Source organism: Brachionichthys hirsutus, chromosome 16 (assembly GCF_040956055.1).
Source record: "Brachionichthys hirsutus isolate HB-005 chromosome 16, CSIRO-AGI_Bhir_v1, whole genome shotgun sequence".
NCBI lineage: Eukaryota > Metazoa > Chordata > Actinopteri > Lophiiformes > Brachionichthyidae > Brachionichthys > Brachionichthys hirsutus.
In genome coordinates this window covers 7568936-7586611 of record NC_090912.1, presented here as the reverse complement: position 1 = coordinate 7586611, position 17676 = coordinate 7568936, and the positions used below count along the sequence as shown (strand labels likewise).

Genomic DNA, 17676 nt, shown 5'->3' with positions numbered 1-17676 from the left:
GCAGCGACATGATCCACATGTCGCCTCCGTTCCATCATCAGACACAAGATTGAAAAGCCAACCTGCTCTCTCTGGAAGCCGCGTCGGCTCGGCTCGCTGCTCTTCCTCCTCCTCCTCCTCCTCGTCCTCCTCGTCCTCCTCGCAACGAGGTGATGAAGCAGCAGGTTTGAGCAGCAAGAAGCGCATGGAGTTGACAAAGCAGCGAGAAGCGCTGCGCCAACAGCGGCCACGCCGAACGGCTGAACGCGGTAACGCGGTAACGCGGTAACGCTCCGAATGCATGCGCAGTCAGCGCAACATAACTCCGTTTGCTTTCCGGACCCACCTTGTCTGAAGTTGTCGGTGTTAATCTACTCTTGTTTCACCGCCAAAGTAACGCGTAAACGTCGGAGACGCTGGAATGTCGGCTTCGCTGTCAGAAGTGCGACCGCGCTGAGAAATTCCCTTCTTGTTGATTTGGTTCTCTCGTATCGGAGACTGACGTCATCGTGATTTGTCACGTGGCTTCATTCATGAAGGGTTTTTCTTTGCTCGCAAATATTTAAACCCTAAATCTGCTAATACTGCAGATAATATTGGAAACAAGTGCTGTTTGTCTAATATTAAAAGCGTTTTCACAGCAAGGTTTGTTTTAAGCATCCTTACATTTATTTTGCACACAAAAACATTTGTTGTTGTTGTTGTTAAAGTTGGAAATAATAATTGAACGATAATACCATGGCGCAGACATAAACAACTCACTGCCAACAGTGATCTGATTTTTTATTTTTTTTGCCCTTGATAGAAAAATAACATTGCAAGCTACGTTAAACTCAGACATATATCAATCTATCAATCACAGATAATCTACCGGTAATTATTATAATGTATATCAGCTAAGAGCTCTTTCTTGCAGCAGCTATTATGCCAATAGCAGAAATATCATCCAGGGCATTATGATGCTGCAATTCTATTCATTATAAAATCGTATTTTTCACACTACGGCAAGACATTTTAATTTTAAAAATCATTGTTTTTCCTTGTTATAACGTTAAAAGCTATCACGCTATAATTTGGTTTCATAATGCAATGAAACTTCATTTTGGAAACAAAAAAACATGACAGAATAAGATGAAAGCTTTCACATTACCGGTATAATACAGGTTTAACAAATCAAATGCGCACATGCACCAAAAAAAAAGTTCAAGGGGATTCTCAGTCCATTGTTCTTTTGTGTTTTTCTTTGTGTGCAGTAAGTTTTTGGAATAATCCTGCAGTTCTTGACTGGGGATGGGGAGACTGGGAGTATAATTGTGGCACATCTTCTCCCACTTTCTGGCTTTTTTACATTTAATCCCCGTTATGTTGACATTTCTGTCACAGATGCCGTTCTTTGCAGCATCTATCCCCCCCCCCCCCCCCCCCAGAAAAAAAAAGAAAAGTTCAACATAAGGAGAAGTGACAGGAAACACAGGAAATGGGGATGCAATCAACTACAAATACAAAATATCAATATACTTAAGATATTTTATTACAAACAATGATTTAGCTTTTTACATAAAGCTTATTTTATGTTTGAACAGCAGTTGTTACGCCCGCCAACAAAGCTTATGGACACTCATTCATTTATTTGGTTACTGAGGTAAAGCTTTTGTTTGTTGGCATGATTTTGACTGTTAGTGGGATTGATCGAACGGCGGTCTGCACTACAGATTGGCCCAAGGAAGAGGCAACTACTTTTTGATGTGGGTTTAAGTATGGGTGTCAATTCATCTTCACTGTTTTGAACATTGTGAAAGAGGATCTTGTGCTCAGGTGTGACATCTCTAGCCAGCAAATGTCATTTAAAGAACCATTTAAGCATCGGCAGATGTTTCCAGGCACGTGAAAAAGTATATCGCTGTTCAAACGAGGCTTTGTGGAAAAGTTGATGCTGTGAGGTAACAAATTCTAATCATTGTAATATAATTATTATAACTTTATCCTAAACTGCCCTGATGCATTTAGGCGTCAAATTTGACATCTTTCAAAAGTACTTTGATTCGCTCTCATTGAAGCTTGCGAACGCGTTTATTGAATATTTATGAAACTGCAAATAATAATGTGATTAATATTCTAGCGGTAGGCTCTGATGGTCAATAAGTCATGCAATGAGGGTCAAATGTTCGTGACCTTATTACTTTAAGATGCAATAACGCGATGGGGAAACTGAGCCACCTCGGTGGAGGTTCGTATCCTGAGCGCGCTCTCGGTTACAGCATATAATCTCATCTAGACTGGTGATGCAGGTAACAGTGAAACGTGCTGTCCAATAACACATCCTAAACATTGATCACTTCTTGCGCCTTGGTTTACTGTTGATGAACATGCTGATTGCATGAGGCTTAACGCCAACAGCTTCGGGAGTCACTCCTGGCTGCTGCAACACTTGGTCCAGGGTGGTTTTCTTGATGGCAGCAGGGGAGATCTTCTCTTGGTCTGCCAAAAACTGAAGTTCCCTTTTAAAAGCAAACCACAATTATATGTAGCACAGTATTGCAATTTATAATACAGTACAATCATAATAGTCGGTAATTAGTAACCATTGAAGTATAAACCATCGGCCCCCGTTCTGTTTGAATACAGCGCCATCTACTGTTTGGATTATAAACTTCTAAGGACCTATTTTGACAATAAACTAGCGTATTTTGCGTGAAGGATATATGATTGGTTGTCTCATAAACTCACCTAGTCCGAACACAGGATGCTTCTACAGCGTTAATGAGGAGGCTGCGGAAGCCACCGCTCTCCATTACATGAAGGGCATGGATTGTAGCGCCCCCTGGTGAGCAGACGTTGTCTTTGAGCTGCCCGGGGTGGATGTCCGAGTCCAACAGCATGCGAGCAGCCCCCTTTTATGGAAACACAAGGCAAAATCAACATTAGGCAAAAAACAGTACTATCAGAGCCAAGTAGTTTCTTTGCTAATGAAAATGTATATTTAGTTTGTCTTAAACTAACCAAGACAGACTGAAGCTGGTAAATGTGCAGGTAAAATAAAAAGGCACCTCTAAGTGCTGTACGTAGATAAAAAGGTAATACCAGCAGGGCTTGGGCTCCAAGGCGTACAGCCAGTCTCCTGGGCAGGCCCATTTTCACCCCACCATCAGCAAGGGCATCTACAGCTGTAAACGCCTGCAAGGTCACAAGTACAATTGGAATTCACAACCTTTGCTACAATAAAAAAGGTAAAAACTCCTAAACACACTCGGCATCATAACAAAGACTCACATAAGCTGGGCCACTCCCACTGAGGCCAGTGACAGCATCGATTAAGTCCTCTTCCACCTCAGTGCAGAACCCGACACTGGACATAAGCTGCTCCAAAAGCTTTCCATCCTCTACTTCTGCATGGGTGCCGGTGGCGTAGACGGTGGCCCCTTCACGCACCACCACAGGAGTGTTGGTCATGCAACGCATCACCTTTGGGGTAGTGCGATACTGCTGGAGCTTCTGCAAGCAAAAGCAACGTACTGAATCAACTGTCCAGAAATGACAGGAAAGAAAAGTTTGCCTGAAGCAGCGAACCAGTGTCCTGCTTCAACATGTGACTGCTTTGCCTGAGGGTATAGAGTTCACAGCGCAAGTATACGTAGAAGCAAAGCCGCGCTGCCGCCTTCTACGGCCGACTAATGAGAAAAAACATGATTATTAATAAATACCAGGTACTACAACTCGTTTCAGATTATCTCTAAATGCATAAAATTAAAGGGGTCATGTCGGTTCCTGTAGATTAATAGACAAGCAATTAATTCATCCACCTGCTGCACACCATATCCAAATCATTTGTGGTTGCGTCAAGCTCTCTGCCTGAAATAATGTCAATACGAGGGGCAAAGAAATATTTGTTGTGTTCAATGTCCTAAAATAGCCCCATTAATATAAACACAGCTATGACAATGACTGGAAGCGCGGTGGCGCAGTCGATAGCGCTGTCCGGGGTCCTCCCTGTGTCTGCATAGGTTTCTCCAGCTACCAAAATTGCCAATAGGCGCAAGCGTGGTTTTGTCTATGTGCGGTCCTGCGATGAACTGGCGACTCGTCCAGGGTGTACTCTCTCACACATAGTGATCTGGGCTAGGCTGCAAGCAACGTCCGTGACCCGTATTTCAGATAAGCGGCTGTAGACGAGACAATGACAGTCTTGTCTTCAAGAAAATGAATGAATGAATGAATGAATGACACCGACTCGCCTTCTCTATAGAGCTGATGGTGACACCAGCAGCACAGGACACAATGAGGTGACGGTCTTCAATATCCGGTCCAATCTCATCCAGTACGAAGGGAATGATGTGTGGTTTCACCGCCAGGAAGAGGACATCGCTTCTGGTCACCGTCTCTTTGTTGCTGGTGGTGAGATTGACTCCCAATTTCTGTGAAAATGACACATTTTAGTGCTTCTGTATCCAGATGGATACACGGGAACGCAATACACACAAGCAAAGCAATATGATAAACCTTGTATAGCAACAAACAAAAAAAATCGTTGAAGATAATAAGTATGGATATTCCTGATCATTTACCCACCCGCAGTCCGTGTACAGTCGGAAGATCTGTGTCTGGGGAACTGGCTGTAATTCTCTGAGTGGCAATCACACCTTGAACAGGGAAATTAGAAGCTGAGCCTGATTGCAGTTAACATGCATCAACATCAAAAGTCAAACACAAATCTTGCCTCCACGATAAGATATTCCAAACTCACCGGCAGCTGTGAAGCCTCTCACGAGGGCATGGGCCAGTTGGCCTGCTCCGATGAAACCGACACTCATTCTACCTGTGTGTCCATAGTAGAAAATCACACAACAGTTTATCCATAATCAAAGACAGGCAATAAAAAGCGTAGCTACACACACACACACACACACACACACACACACACACGTGCCCCGTGGCTTCATTACTCCAGGGATGCCCCCCAGATAGGCTGTGTCTATCTGTTATGTTACTGCACCCAGGGCATCATCACTATGATGCTGACAGGATGCTGCTGCTTTACTGGCATCTGTCTCGTGGAAAATAAAATAAAATAAATTTAATATTAGGGGAATACACTGCTGACATAGCATCAGCAGTGTATTCGTTACAAACAATATAATTTTCCAATAAAGGCGGATCCAGATCGGTCTCTCAGAAAAACATATTTTTGTCATTCGCATGTGCGTTAATCTCAGATACATACTGGCAGCTGTGCCAATAGCACACAGTGACTCTAAATATAGATTTTAATCTATAAAATACGGATTCGTGATCCCCAGATTGCAACACTTCCTCTGAACATCAGCACTCACTAGTTTACCTTGATCTGTTGACGTCTTACAGTAAACTAAACTAAACATGTTAAGTGTGTTAAACCCTGACAGAGGTTCTAAAGTTACAGAAAACCCGAAGCAAACAACGTTTCTGAGCGTTTTGCCGCAGCTGCACAAGAAGATATAAACGCAGAGAACATGTTTTACCTCCTAACTCGAGAACCGCCCGCAACGCCGTCAACGTGTCCCGGTTGCCTACGGTGTCTGCCGAGGGTCATTTGATTGACAAGCGAGGAAGCCAATGTGCTTGCGCGTTTATACGCAGCGCAAAAAGCGTTTCTCTAAACCGAGCAATCAAAGTGAAATACGTAATAGGTTTAGGGCGGGTTCCTGAAACCCGGAAATCCTGTTGCACCAGGAAGTTGCTTTTTTATTATTATATTATTATTATTATTATTATTATTATTATTATTATTATTATTATTTGCATCAGGAAATATATTTTGCCCTGGAAAGTTAATCAGAGCCGCATACAAAGTTACTTTGGAGTAAACTGACCAAATATATTGTAGACCTTATTTACCCTGATTTTTCTCTGAAATGGGAAAATACCTTTTTGGTTCTCATTTCTGAAATCATGAGTTCGATTTCAGAAATGTCCTTATTATTATTTTAACCAAGTATTACATTCATAAATCAAAATTAAAAACTGTTTTATTGATTTCTCTATCAATGTGAAACATTGCATCCCCATTTCCTTCTCAATAAATTATAAGGCACACTATTATTTTGTTTTATGCATTGTGGAAAAAATGCCTTATAATTTAATGATAATTTAAATTAAGCCAAAATAAAGGGACATCATGAAAATAACATCAAAAACGTGATACCTAATTGTATTCAGTGATGCAATATTTCATCATCATTATTAATCAATTATCTATGAGTCCTCCCCCCCCAACACACGGCGAAAAATCCTTCACGTCATCCCCATTACCGGTAATTCAAATCAAATAGCCACTCAACAGAAATGTGAAAATTACTCTTAATGACAAAAACTGAAGTATATAAAAACATTACAAGAACTTCACAACCAATTTCAATTAAATTGAACACAAATTTTACTGATCACAAACAGCTGACTATTCATAAAGACTGCAATCATCTGCTGGGTAATATAATGCCCTCCGAATCTAATTCTCGCTTTAGTTTAGCAGTCCATATTTCAGCCTTTTCTCTTCTTTAAAGTCATCAAATTAACAATTCACTATCAGGACTACACTCTACAAAATCAAAGTGTGTTCTTGATTGCAGAGTCATTAATAATGTCACCGAAATAGAGTCTTTGAACAAGCTCCCTCTCAAATGTCTAAATTGTTAGCCTGCCCTGCGAAATGGTGGACCACAGGTAGTCTTTCATTAGCTTCATTTTACTGAAGGCACACTCTCCTCCAGCTGTTGGAAAGCAAAAAGACTTTTGTTTCAAAGTTTACCACTGTTAGTTACACAGATTATATTTTTGATTTCCTGTGCAATAAGTGCTGATCCCACTCCCTAAAGTTCATGAGTAAAGTTTTACATAGAAATTCAAACTCATACATAGCAAGGAATACAGTTATATAAAAAAATGACAAAACATTATTTTTTAAAATATTTTTATTTAACATGGAACATGTCAAAAACATACCAAAAGAAGATTGTGCTTATCAAAATAACTCATTTAATACCATCATTCCTGTAAAATTTCACCTTCAAAATTTCATGACTCAGATATTTTCGATATTCAGTATAAAAGGAAAAAAGCCTTATATGTTCATTGTTGTTATATATTGGAAGCAGCAAAATGTCTGTGAAAGAGCATCAACCAAAAGCTTCAGTGCATCTCAATGAGATATAATATTTTCGACCAAATTTAGTGTTTATAGCATTTTAATGCAAGCTAGAAAAGCATTCCCCTCCTAATTGGATTTACACCGTACACCTGCTGCCTACAAAATGTATTCAATCAAACAATACTGATAATAAAAAAAGTTACACATCCTATATGTTTCCATGGCAAGTACTTCATTGAGGCTGGTCTGTAAAGGGCATGTTGATTGTGGCTTCAGGTGTTTATTTTTAGGCAACAGAGCGGTTGACAAATCGAATCCTCTGGGAGTAGACAAGATCGACAAAATAAAGGACCAAGTTGACATTGGTGAATACTGTGACCACCAACTTGCTGTCCCAGGGACACTCTCCACGTGGACAGTCCTCGGGACGAGTCGCGGTTCCATACTTTTTGTCAAAGCTGAAGATTGGCCAGATCAATGCAGTGCTGAGGTAGAGGATCACAGCAAAGAAGGTGTAGACAACCACAAAGCGGTCAAAGGGGAACCGAAGGGCAGATGTCCTCCCTGAAACTGTCAGTACGACCACTATCACAGTGACAGAGAAGCACAGGCTGTACACAACCACACAATACTGCGTGGCAATGTAGATGTTGTACTCACTGTCGTTTGCCAGGGCCCCAAAAATAATGCAGGCCACAAAACCCTGGACCACCTTGAGTAGGCCGGACACTGTGGCCATATACCCCACCACAGCCCCCGGCTTGGCTCGAGTCAGGAACACCTCTGCGCCGTAAGGGAAGCAGCAAACGCTGGAGCAGACGGTCACAGCGATACGGTACATTTGGACTTCGCAATCCTCATCGGGGCACTCTGTTTGGAGGAAGTAAACAGGGTACACCACAGAGGCAGTGATGTACATGAGCGTTGCCAGCATGGCAAAGGCCACGGTGAAGTTGTCCCAGGATAAGGGCATGCACTTGTGCAGCCGCGTGATGTCCAAGGTGAACACAACCAGTGTGACGGCAAAGCAGAAGCACCACACAAACATGCAGAATGTTCCATATGTAGCGCTGTAGCCGGCGCTGTGGGACACAAGGGCCATTATGGTGCAACCAAGGAGCATCTGGCATATCCGAGCTGCACCCAAAGGTGACAGTACAGCTTCTTTGTTGAGGTAGTGTTCTCCATGGGGATCCATGTTTTATGTTGTCTGTATTTTTCAGGGAGCTTCTTGACGTCCTGTTCTCAGTCCTGATGTCCTTCTCTCACCGCAAACCTCACCCTTTCCTTGGTTTCCTTTTATAGAAAGCCCTTAACTTCAAACCTCTGTAATTTTTTCCCCTAAGCCTGCTTTGTAATTACAGTGGTGCGTTTAAGGGCGAGTTACATATAAACACTCGTTCGGTGCCACGGCTTTTTAGATCTTGAAATATATCTTCTTGATTGGAGATTTTTTTAAATGTTGTTTTTAAAGTAATGCCTCTACTTGACTGGACGTGTCTGTAGTCAATGTATTAAAGAGGCTACTTTGTCAAAATAACATGAAACTGCTATTAGCCCTTTTTATATTTTTCTTGAGAAACAAGCAATTTCATCGTGAGCTTACTTTGAGCAGTCGTGTATGTCCTCAACAATCTTGTTTTTCTCTTGCTCTCTGTCTTCGATCAGCTGATTGACGGCTCAAAGTGAAGTGAGGTCCTCCACAAGTCCTATCCCGAGAATGAACTTCCTTCAAGAGCCCTCGTTTTGCTGAACAGGTGGGCTAATTTGGTATCCTGTCAGTCAAGATCCATCGCTCCCTGACTCAATCCTTGTCATTTCTTCACTGTAGGCCCTTAAGCGCCCTTAAAAATCATTCAGGCTGTTGGCTCTGCCTCTTGCTCTTTGCCTTGCTGCGGCCGTCTCCTGTTGCCTCTTGGATTTGGTCTCCCTCTTCATCTCAAACGCACACTCTCTCACTCCAGTGTGTGTACAGAGAGCGCCCACTGGATTGCTAGGGTTGGCTGTTGAAATGAGCGTTTGTGCAGGGCCCAGGGTTACAGGCCTGGCCTGCTCTATAAATAGAGGGCATATATTCCGCAGAGGGGTGGGAAGCTACATGTGGCAGACAGCATGGGGGTCGTATTTCTAGAGAGCACCCAGAGAGCCTGAGTCAGAGCTCCCTCAAAAAGAAACTGGCACTTATGTGCTGTTTAATGACAGGGAGGGAGTCTTGACGACTCCCATCAGAGACAGAAATAACATGCAGATCCAGAGGGATGATTATGCATCAGTGATGACAGATTCAAGTCAAGCCTGCCACATGGATGGGGAAATTGATTAGTCGGTACTGAAAATACCTGTGATATTAAAAAAATCACATTCTTTTTTTCAAGTTCTTTCTCCTGTGGCTCCAGAGGGCGCTGCATCAAATCTGTTTGGTTGCCTCAGGTGATGTCACAGTCACACGAGTTAGTTTGGAAGGAAAATGAGTCTGGAGTAGCATTAGCATTAGCTAATCTCCTACAGCTGTTAGAAATTGAGTTTCATTGCGGGTAATATAAGTGGCAGGTTTTATGGAGAAAGAAAAATTTGTCCAATATAAAAGATGATATCTCTATTGAAAGTGATTTTTCAATGTAATGCAATTCCAAATCATTGCAGAACTGTTTTAACCTATATTCCAGGAGAACACAAATGTGATTTGTCGCCTCTAAAACTTCAAAACTTCTAGTCAAAATGAAAATGCAACATTTTTTTTAGTTTGACAAATGTGGACAGTTTAGCATTAAAAAAAGTGCTGCTGCAATTTTCAAAGGATTTTATGGACGTATGTGGAAGTATTTATGGTAAAAACCAATTGGCTACAGGTTTGTATGGAATTAAGGGAGACACTGAACTTCATTTCCAGACCTTCAACACAAAATTACTACATATGCTTCCACAAAACTATCTCTACACAAGATCTGTACTGAAGTACTGCACTGAAGTACTGTACTGAAGTAGTGCCTTTGACTACTTAGACAATTTTTGTTTGAATTGTCTTTTGGATTTCAAAGAAGAGTTTCCAGAACATAACTCAAACATTGTGCATCTTTTTTTATATTTATTATAAAACATTATTTACCTGTTTCACGTGGAGAGGTATGTCTTCTTATCTGTTTCCAGAATTATCATCAATACTTGTGCACCTCTTGCTTATTCTTAGTTAAGATCAAAATTAATTTTGGATGTTCTGGACTGCACAAAAGCCAACCTTTTTTGAAAACACAGAACACGTTTTTACACTTATTAAAGGTAATTAGCTCTAGCCACAATTATTGTATGATTGTGTTGTTGTTGTTTGGTTATGAAAAAACAGACAATAATGTAATTCAATTGAATTTAAGTAATGGGCCATCTATTTAAAAGAACTACTGTATTTCTCAATGGAAATATTTTACTATTTTAAGGGATTGGCTATATGAATTGAAGTTTAACAAAAGCTGCTAAAATATGAGGCGTTCGGTAAATCCTTCACTGTCTGTGTGTTGCACACAATGTCTCATATATAAATAGGTAGGGAGCTGTCGACCTACCTCCGTTTGAAAGACGCTGTGGCTGTAAAGAGGATGGGAGTCGTGCAAATAGAAATGATACCTATCATAATACAACTATTATTAATAACCATCCATCCATTTCCTTGTAGACAAGAAGATCACAATTATGTCGTCTTCAGCTGCTTATCTGCCTTTTGGGTCACGGGTCTGCTTGGAGTCTATCCCAGCTGACTATGGGCAAAAGGCGGGGTACTCCCTAGCTGTTGCCTCACAGCAACAAGGTCACAGGTTCGAATCCGACTTGGAGCCGTTCTGTGAGGATTTTGCATGTTCTCCCCCCCCCGTCTCTGTGTCTCCCCGGCTTCCTCCCACCACTAAAAAAAATAGGGGAATTGGTTACACTAAGCTGTCCATAGGTTTGAGTGTGTGCGTGAATGATTGTCTGTCTATGTGTGGGCCTGCGATGAACTGGCGGCTTGTCCAGGGTGTACCCCGCCTTTCGCACGACCTGCGACTCGGTAACGGACAAAGCGGTTCAGAAGATGAATGAATTAATGAATGTAATGATAATAACAAAACTGTACAGCAATATTTACCAGGTAATATATGTAATGCAGTGTTTTCTTTTAGCTCTTATACAAAAAGCATGGAAAGTACGCAACGAGAGAAAAAAAACAGAAATGTATTTACAATTTACAAAGAATCACTTCTCTGTGAAAATAGCACTTATAAATATGATTTACATACAAAATAAATATGTAAAATTACCATTGTAGCTTGAGTTTCTTTTTCTTCTGTTAAAAATATGTTACAGAACAAAATTACAATTAGTAATAACTTTCCTTCTCTGATGTGATGTGAAATAGAGGTCCTTTAAAACATAATTTATAAAGACATCATTACATACAAACATGGTCATTATATTAAAACCTGATCTCTATTATGAAATATAAGAAGGGAATTACATTAGTGAACACTTAAAGGAACCTATAAAAAATAATATACATCACACAATCTCCCTTAAAATGTTCATTGCATTGATCAGAGGATTGCTGAGTTACTGAGGTTATTGAACAGGAATCTGTACCCTTTAAACTCTCCTCTTGTGAGAAAGAGGTATACACTAGATACAATGGCACTGTAGTGGATGAAGAGGCCTTAAATAGATTGACCTTAAAGTGTTTGCGGGATCACATAAACACCACAGTTCGGTTCAGGCAGCAGGTAAGATGTCAAAACTGAAAATATACAAAATCTCACGAATGTCAGGCTGGAATTATTGTTATGGGATTTTATATGAACCCACAACGATAACAGCCAGTAATTAAAATAGACATATTTTGCTCTTTTTGACTATTTAATGACATCTAATATTTATGATGGAAGCTTTCGTTTCAGTGGCCTGAGTGCATTGATCTAATCTGGTGTCATACCACGGCTTGATTCGAGGTGTACTGGTGTCACTAATTACAATTGCTTTAGAGATAAATATAAAATTTCTTTACTGATCCAGTGCTTTCCTCGCTATAAAAATGTCAGCTTTTGTTGTTTGAACAAATGTATATAGTCTGCAGTGAGAACTATAACATCCTTGTCATGACTTAATAAAATCTATATGAAAATCATACAACAAAACATCAATGATCATCCTTAAAATTGGATTACATTCATTATTATTATTTTTTTTTTCTATTACGGAACAAAGGATAATTTAAATGTAGTAGCAAAGAGAGGTGGCTTATTGTGGGGATCTTTTGCACCGCTACCTGTCACCACTGTTGTAAGGAAAGGGATGGTGGGAAATCAGAAACAGGTAGAATGGGTTGTGAAGGTGAATAGGTACTTTGGAGGTATCAGGCATTGGACACTGGCCAGGGCGACCAGCCAGCCCTGCTCAGGCTTAGCTTGGAGACTGTGTGTGCATGGACTGTCTCACTTTAGCTACCGCTGCTGAGCATGCCCAGTAGTTTGCCGGGATCCATGCCCTGCTGCTGTGCCATCTTCTGCACGTCAAATCCCATGTGCATGAGGAACTGAATGACGTTCATCTCTTGCCCTGTGAATTGGTCTCGGACGGTGGGGCAGGTGGGATTGCAGTGTGGCCAGGGGCAGCTGTCAATCAGATGCACAGGGCAGCCTTTGGGTGGAGCCTTGTTGTTTCTGTTGTCATGGAGACTTCTGTCCCAGCAGTGCAGCGCTCGGGGCAAGGAAGTCCCTTTAACCTGCACGTCGGTCCAGTAACTACAACACAACACACGAGGGCGCTGTCAACTCACAACTAGGCAGACAAGACTTTAATGACAAACTGCATAATATACTCACGTTCTGGTTATAATTTCGTGGGATAGGCACGCTGGAGCAAACATGGCTCTAAAAAAAAAGACATAAAATCAAAATCAAGCTGAGTTCACAATACAATCCTGCTTCAATTGCCGGTCTGTAAAACAGAGATTTGGCCTTACGGAACATCTTTGAGTGTGTTCCTCAGTTCAATGCCCAGGTTTTGGATGTAACGCCACTGGCCCTCTTGCACAGGCTGGCCTGTAAGCTGGATGTTGTCCACTGTCAACTGGGCCTCATCAAAAAGCCACTGGACCACAAACACAGGACCTGCATAGGAAGAACGGATTGGAGATTAGAGCATCACACACATGTTTTGACACTGTATGTATTAAGAGTGCACATTTTACATAGAAGATTACGAGATCTCAGACTCACTTTTTATTGAGGGGAAGACTCTATATCCAAAGAAACAGTTCCACTCCTCTCCTTCATGGGTTTGCCTGCACCTCTCCGGCACGACTCCTCCCCAGTACCTAATGGGGCAGTTGAGAAGGACTGATTTTTAGCACCTCTGAGGTCCCTCTCCAAAAATATCTTATAAAATTCATTGACTCCCATACTTAATGCCCCGTTTAATGGTCTCAGTAGGGGCACAGCTAACAGTGTCTACGCAGTCTGTGCAGTGGTACTGCTTGTTGTCCAGGAACCAGCCGGAATCAGACAAGCCACGCACTTGAATCCCAGTGTGTCCCAGTCCTGCCAGCAGCTCTGCCACATGGTCCACGTTCAGGAGGACCCCAGTACCACCCGCGCTGTATATCCAGAAGCATGACATTTGCTCAATGTACGTGCAGGAAAGTGAAATGTTGATATTTAATTTGAAAACTCAACTGTGAGCATACCTGCTTCCTGCAAGCAGAAGAACTTTGGCATTGGTCAGACCTTTGTTCAGCAGGTCCTTCACCACCTCTTTAATAATCAATGAGCCCATGAAGGCATACCCACCTACGCACAATGCAAGAACAACAGAACTGTAGAATAACACATTACCTAAAAGGTGGCTGCAGTTTTTTCTTTTTTTACGTTATGATGATTCACTTGTGTCTTACTCTGCTCTGTTTTGGCTGTAGCGCCGCTCCACACGTCACTCGAACAGTATGGAATGAACCTGCACAGCCAACAGCCAAAAGTTAAAGTTGCAAGTATAATACAAACTGAGGTGCAGATTAACGTGAAAATACTATTTCACTTACACCATGTTGGCATTCCACCAGTGAGGGTTTTCCTCCGGCAGAGGAGACAGGATCCCCGTGCCTGCAGAAACAGCGCAACGTGTATCATTAGCCGAGCCGGCACTCCCAGACACATCCTCCTCTTCCTCATCATTATCATTACTATGTGGATTACAGTTATTACACTGCAGTGAGAGAGGGAGGCGTCTCACTTCCTACAGCAGCGGGCGCCAGGTAACCCTACACTGCAGCTACATTACAGCAAGTTATTGGATTGCAATAACAGCACAGATATACATCAGATTCTCTTAGTTATGGATACATTGCATTGGATTCACTTTGGATGCTGTTGTTGTTGTTTTTTAAACTACAAATGGAGTAGTCTTATTTTTCAATTATAAAGAAGCGCAGACCTGTTTTAGTTTTGGGCCATTTGGATGAGCTCATCAGTCTCCTCATGGTCTCATAGCGACTGTCACAGTTCTCTTTGTTGAAGCAGTACCAGCCACCTGGAACATAGATTGATGGCATTAACACAAATTGAAGTTATCTATGATTTTTAATTTGTGTAAGAAAGTGGAGAAAAAAACAAAGAGCTAAATCAGGCGTTAATACTGACCTTCTAAGAATATCAACCACCGTCTGCTGCCTCGAGATTCTTTCAGATAGTACCTACAAGAGACCAATGAATATAAATTAAACAACTTGCATGCAGATAAAACAAAGAAACTACTATAGGATAGAAGAATGTGATTCTAAATCCTTCGGGGCTTATTTTATACCTGAACAACAACACAAAACATTCAACGACACTCCACAGTTTTGATATGATGTTCTTCAGGAGGATGAGGTAAATACTTCCATCATTACATGATGGCATCCAAGCGTGAAATATGAACTCATATGGCACCATCACTTTCATTTGAACAAGGAGCGACCTGTTTCTTTGTTGATAACTGATCTCTAAAAGGTAACAGAAAACAGCAAAAAAAAATGAAATTCCAGCAAGATAAATTCAGTCAGTGCGTGGCAGAGAACAATCAGGTTGTGTGTTGAGTAAATGAGATAAACATCTTGTCCCCTATCCTGTTTTTGCACTGTAAATGACAGTAGAGGGTATTTGTCTAAGTTTAATGTGGCGTCATAGTCTCTTGAGTCTGAGGTCATGGTTCTTCAGCGGTGTCTTCACCAAACACAGTCAAATCAGGCACAGGAATGACACGGCAGGGCTATGAAGAAAGAAGACTTTCTGTGGCACACACAGAACCCACTTATAGCCAAGGTAAAGCCCCTGATGCAGCCTGGACTATAGGAAATAAACAAAAGTGAATGCTTTCTTGATGTGTGCTGTATGATGTCAGCCCAGAAGAGGGCAATGCTATCATGATTCTCCTCCTCTTGTCAGATGCATTGATATTATTTCGCAACAGGAAAGTAATTTTCTATTGCATTAAGAAAAAAATAAATCACAGATAAGTCTAATAATGAAATGTCTCCCATGTTTAAGCTACTGAAGCAAAGTGCTCCAAATGTGCTTCTGTGATGAAGCGATCAATTAATCAATTAATCAATCACTATCTATCCCCTTAACTATAAAACTAAAACAGATTGCCAAAAGTATTTCAGGGAGTTTAAAGAAAGCAGACTTTTCTGAAGCTCTGATCTGTTTGCTATAGACAGTGAGTGAATCACACTTTGGCTGCAGTTCATGACTTTGTGTCATTACTGCGAGCCACAGCCAGGGCCGGGTGCACGAACCGTGCACATCGCATCTCTGTTAATCTGGAAGTGTAGCAACACCTCTTTGGGAAAATTAGAAACTCATGGATTAGCATCTCAAACGACAACAGTCTCTGTCAGCAGTGAACACGGCCATCTGCCAACAACATGTCCCCATCATGCTGCGTCTCTGAGCAGCTAAGAGCCTTACGGCACGAACAGACAGCACTTTAGGGTTTAACAGGAATTAGACGGGATAGAAAATCCATAAAGAGACATGTATAGGAAAACATATTGCTAATGGTATAGACGACCATCAACCCCACTGGTCCAGCCATGCGTTTTTAGGGCATCTAGTCACAGCTGCCTCTTTTGATTTATCCCCACCTGCTGCAACTTATTCTACACAAATCTGTTCGCACAATTTGACCCCCTCTGCAGCCAAAATAACTCTAAATGGCAACAGTCTATAGTCTACGCATTGTAGAATAGAAGAGATAGATATTAAAATTATTTTAATAGATTATCATATTTATGTTGACAGACTTGATCGCTCCTAAATTTATTTCTCCTGATCGTCATTGGATCATTGCAAACAAATATAGAGATCCGTCGTTTATCTGATAATGAACCGCAGGTAATCATGCCAGAAACAAACTACAAACTACACGAGGAGTGATTGTAAGTCTTATTTTGCTGGAGAGATCATATGCATGATAAACGGTGTAAATTCAGTGGTGCGCCTGCCGGCTATGGGAAGGGGGCTGAAAACTGGCATCGACACTTCCAACACGAAATTAAAAAAAAATCTGCATTCTAATTTGACACAAAGAATTTGAAATGCAGCCCGCATGTGGCAAATGTCACGCCTCGTTGACTCAAAGCAGCTGCCCAACTGATCCAGAACGTCATTGCGCGCCGGCGCAGCGCTTCTCTTTTAGAAATATCACTTTTCCTGCATTTTAAACATGTCTAATGGGATCGAAATATGTGATGCAATGCATTTGCTCCAAACCAGAAACTATGGTATTTTGCGCGCTCTCTCCACCTGCCTTCTGGCTACACACGTGGGCTACACATGCAGGGCAGCAGGTTGACGGGCCGGGCTGAGCGCGCACAGTTCGTGCCTGCTTCGGGATGCGCTACTCCTCTCCTGGTACAGCGATCCGATCATGAATCCCAACATATCGCACTGTACACGTGCAGCCTGTTCTCGGTTGGTATACATACCCCGCTGCACTGCCGTCGTTGCAGGTGGCGGATGAATTCTCCAAAAAGTTCAGCTTCATGTCGTGATCGAGCTTCTGCGCTGAGCATGGGTAGAGGGACTGCGCGAGGTTCTTCACTTGCGTCATGAAGTTATCCATGTTCTCCTCCACTGCGGTGAAATCCAGAGGGAAGCTCTCCGTGGTGTCTCCCCGCTCCCCTCTGTGCGCCGGAGGATTTGGTGCGCGTCGCGACTGCGAGTTGCGGCCGCCGCGGTACCTCCGCGCGCAAAGAGCGCCGGACTGCATCAGCGCCAGCAGCAGCAGTGATGGAACCATTCTGATCGCTGTCATGCTATCCGCTCGTTAGATGTCCTTTCCTCCGAACGCGACGCCTCGCCGTGGGAAACGCTAAAAGGCTGACGGAGCGGAGGAATTACAATTACAATTACGCAAGAAACGCCAACCTCAGTTGTCACTCGCTCCCAGAAACGCACAGACGCCAACTATATTAAAGGCCCTTAAATGTGTATCACAGTCGTCCGCCTGAATTCTTTGCATTTGTATGAATGTATACCAATAATCAATAGAGGCCGCAACTGAAGCGCTGCTGGTCCAAG

At 42.1% G+C, this 17676-nt stretch overlaps 3 protein-coding genes across 3 annotated transcripts; all 3 read right to left on the bottom strand.

Annotated features, from left to right (window-relative positions):
* Window positions 1-755: 755 nt before the first annotated feature.
* On the bottom strand, window positions 756-4788 carry LOC137905506 (pyrroline-5-carboxylate reductase 1, mitochondrial-like). The gene is made up of 7 exons (XM_068749751.1): window positions 4721-4788; window positions 4546-4616; window positions 4212-4391; window positions 3250-3471; window positions 3061-3153; window positions 2707-2870; window positions 756-2477 (listed from the first exon to the last, which is right to left on the bottom strand). The coding sequence occupies exons 1-7, from the start codon at window positions 4785-4787 to the stop codon at window positions 2312-2314; spliced, it is 963 nt and encodes a 320-aa protein (XP_068605852.1). The 5' UTR covers window position 4788; the 3' UTR covers window positions 756-2311.
* Window positions 4789-6947: 2159 nt separating this feature from the next.
* LOC137905941 (myeloid-associated differentiation marker-like protein 2) lies at window positions 6948-8297 on the bottom strand. The gene has a single exon (XM_068750225.1). The coding sequence runs from the start codon at window positions 8295-8297 to the stop codon at window positions 7386-7388; it is 912 nt and encodes a 303-aa protein (XP_068606326.1). The 3' UTR covers window positions 6948-7385.
* A 4257-nt stretch (window positions 8298-12554) lies between these two features.
* On the bottom strand, window positions 12555-17410 carry notum1a (notum, palmitoleoyl-protein carboxylesterase a). The gene is made up of 11 exons (XM_068750147.1): window positions 17082-17410; window positions 14752-14804; window positions 14546-14641; window positions 14154-14214; window positions 14010-14068; window positions 13803-13905; window positions 13521-13712; window positions 13336-13433; window positions 13080-13227; window positions 12940-12987; window positions 12555-12858 (listed from the first exon to the last, which is right to left on the bottom strand). The coding sequence occupies exons 1-11, from the start codon at window positions 17408-17410 to the stop codon at window positions 12555-12557; spliced, it is 1491 nt and encodes a 496-aa protein (XP_068606248.1).
* Window positions 17411-17676: the final 266 nt, after the last annotated feature.

Coding starts and splice junctions, on each gene's coding strand:
- LOC137905506 (XM_068749751.1), bottom strand. CDS start 4,787: ATGAGTGTCGGTTTCATCGGAGCAGGCCAACTGGCCCATGCCCTCGTG. Junction 4,392..4,545: donor CGACTGTACACGGACTGCGG/GTGGGTAAATGA, acceptor TCATTTTCACAG/AAATTGGGAGTCAATCTCAC. Junction 2,871..3,060: donor TTGGAGCCCAAGCCCTGCTG/GTATTACCTTTT, acceptor TTTCCATAAAAG/GGGGCTGCTCGCATGCTGTT.
- LOC137905941 (XM_068750225.1), bottom strand. CDS start 8,297: ATGGATCCCCATGGAGAACACTACCTCAACAAAGAAGCTGTACTGTCA.
- notum1a (XM_068750147.1), bottom strand. CDS start 17,410: ATGACAGCGATCAGAATGGTTCCATCACTGCTGCTGCTGGCGCTGATG. Junction 14,069..14,153: donor TGGTGGAATGCCAACATGGT/GTAAGTGAAATA, acceptor TTGGCTGTGCAG/GTTCATTCCATACTGTTCGA. Junction 13,228..13,335: donor AGTCTTCCCCTCAATAAAAA/GTGAGTCTGAGA, acceptor CTTCCTATGCAG/GTCCTGTGTTTGTGGTCCAG.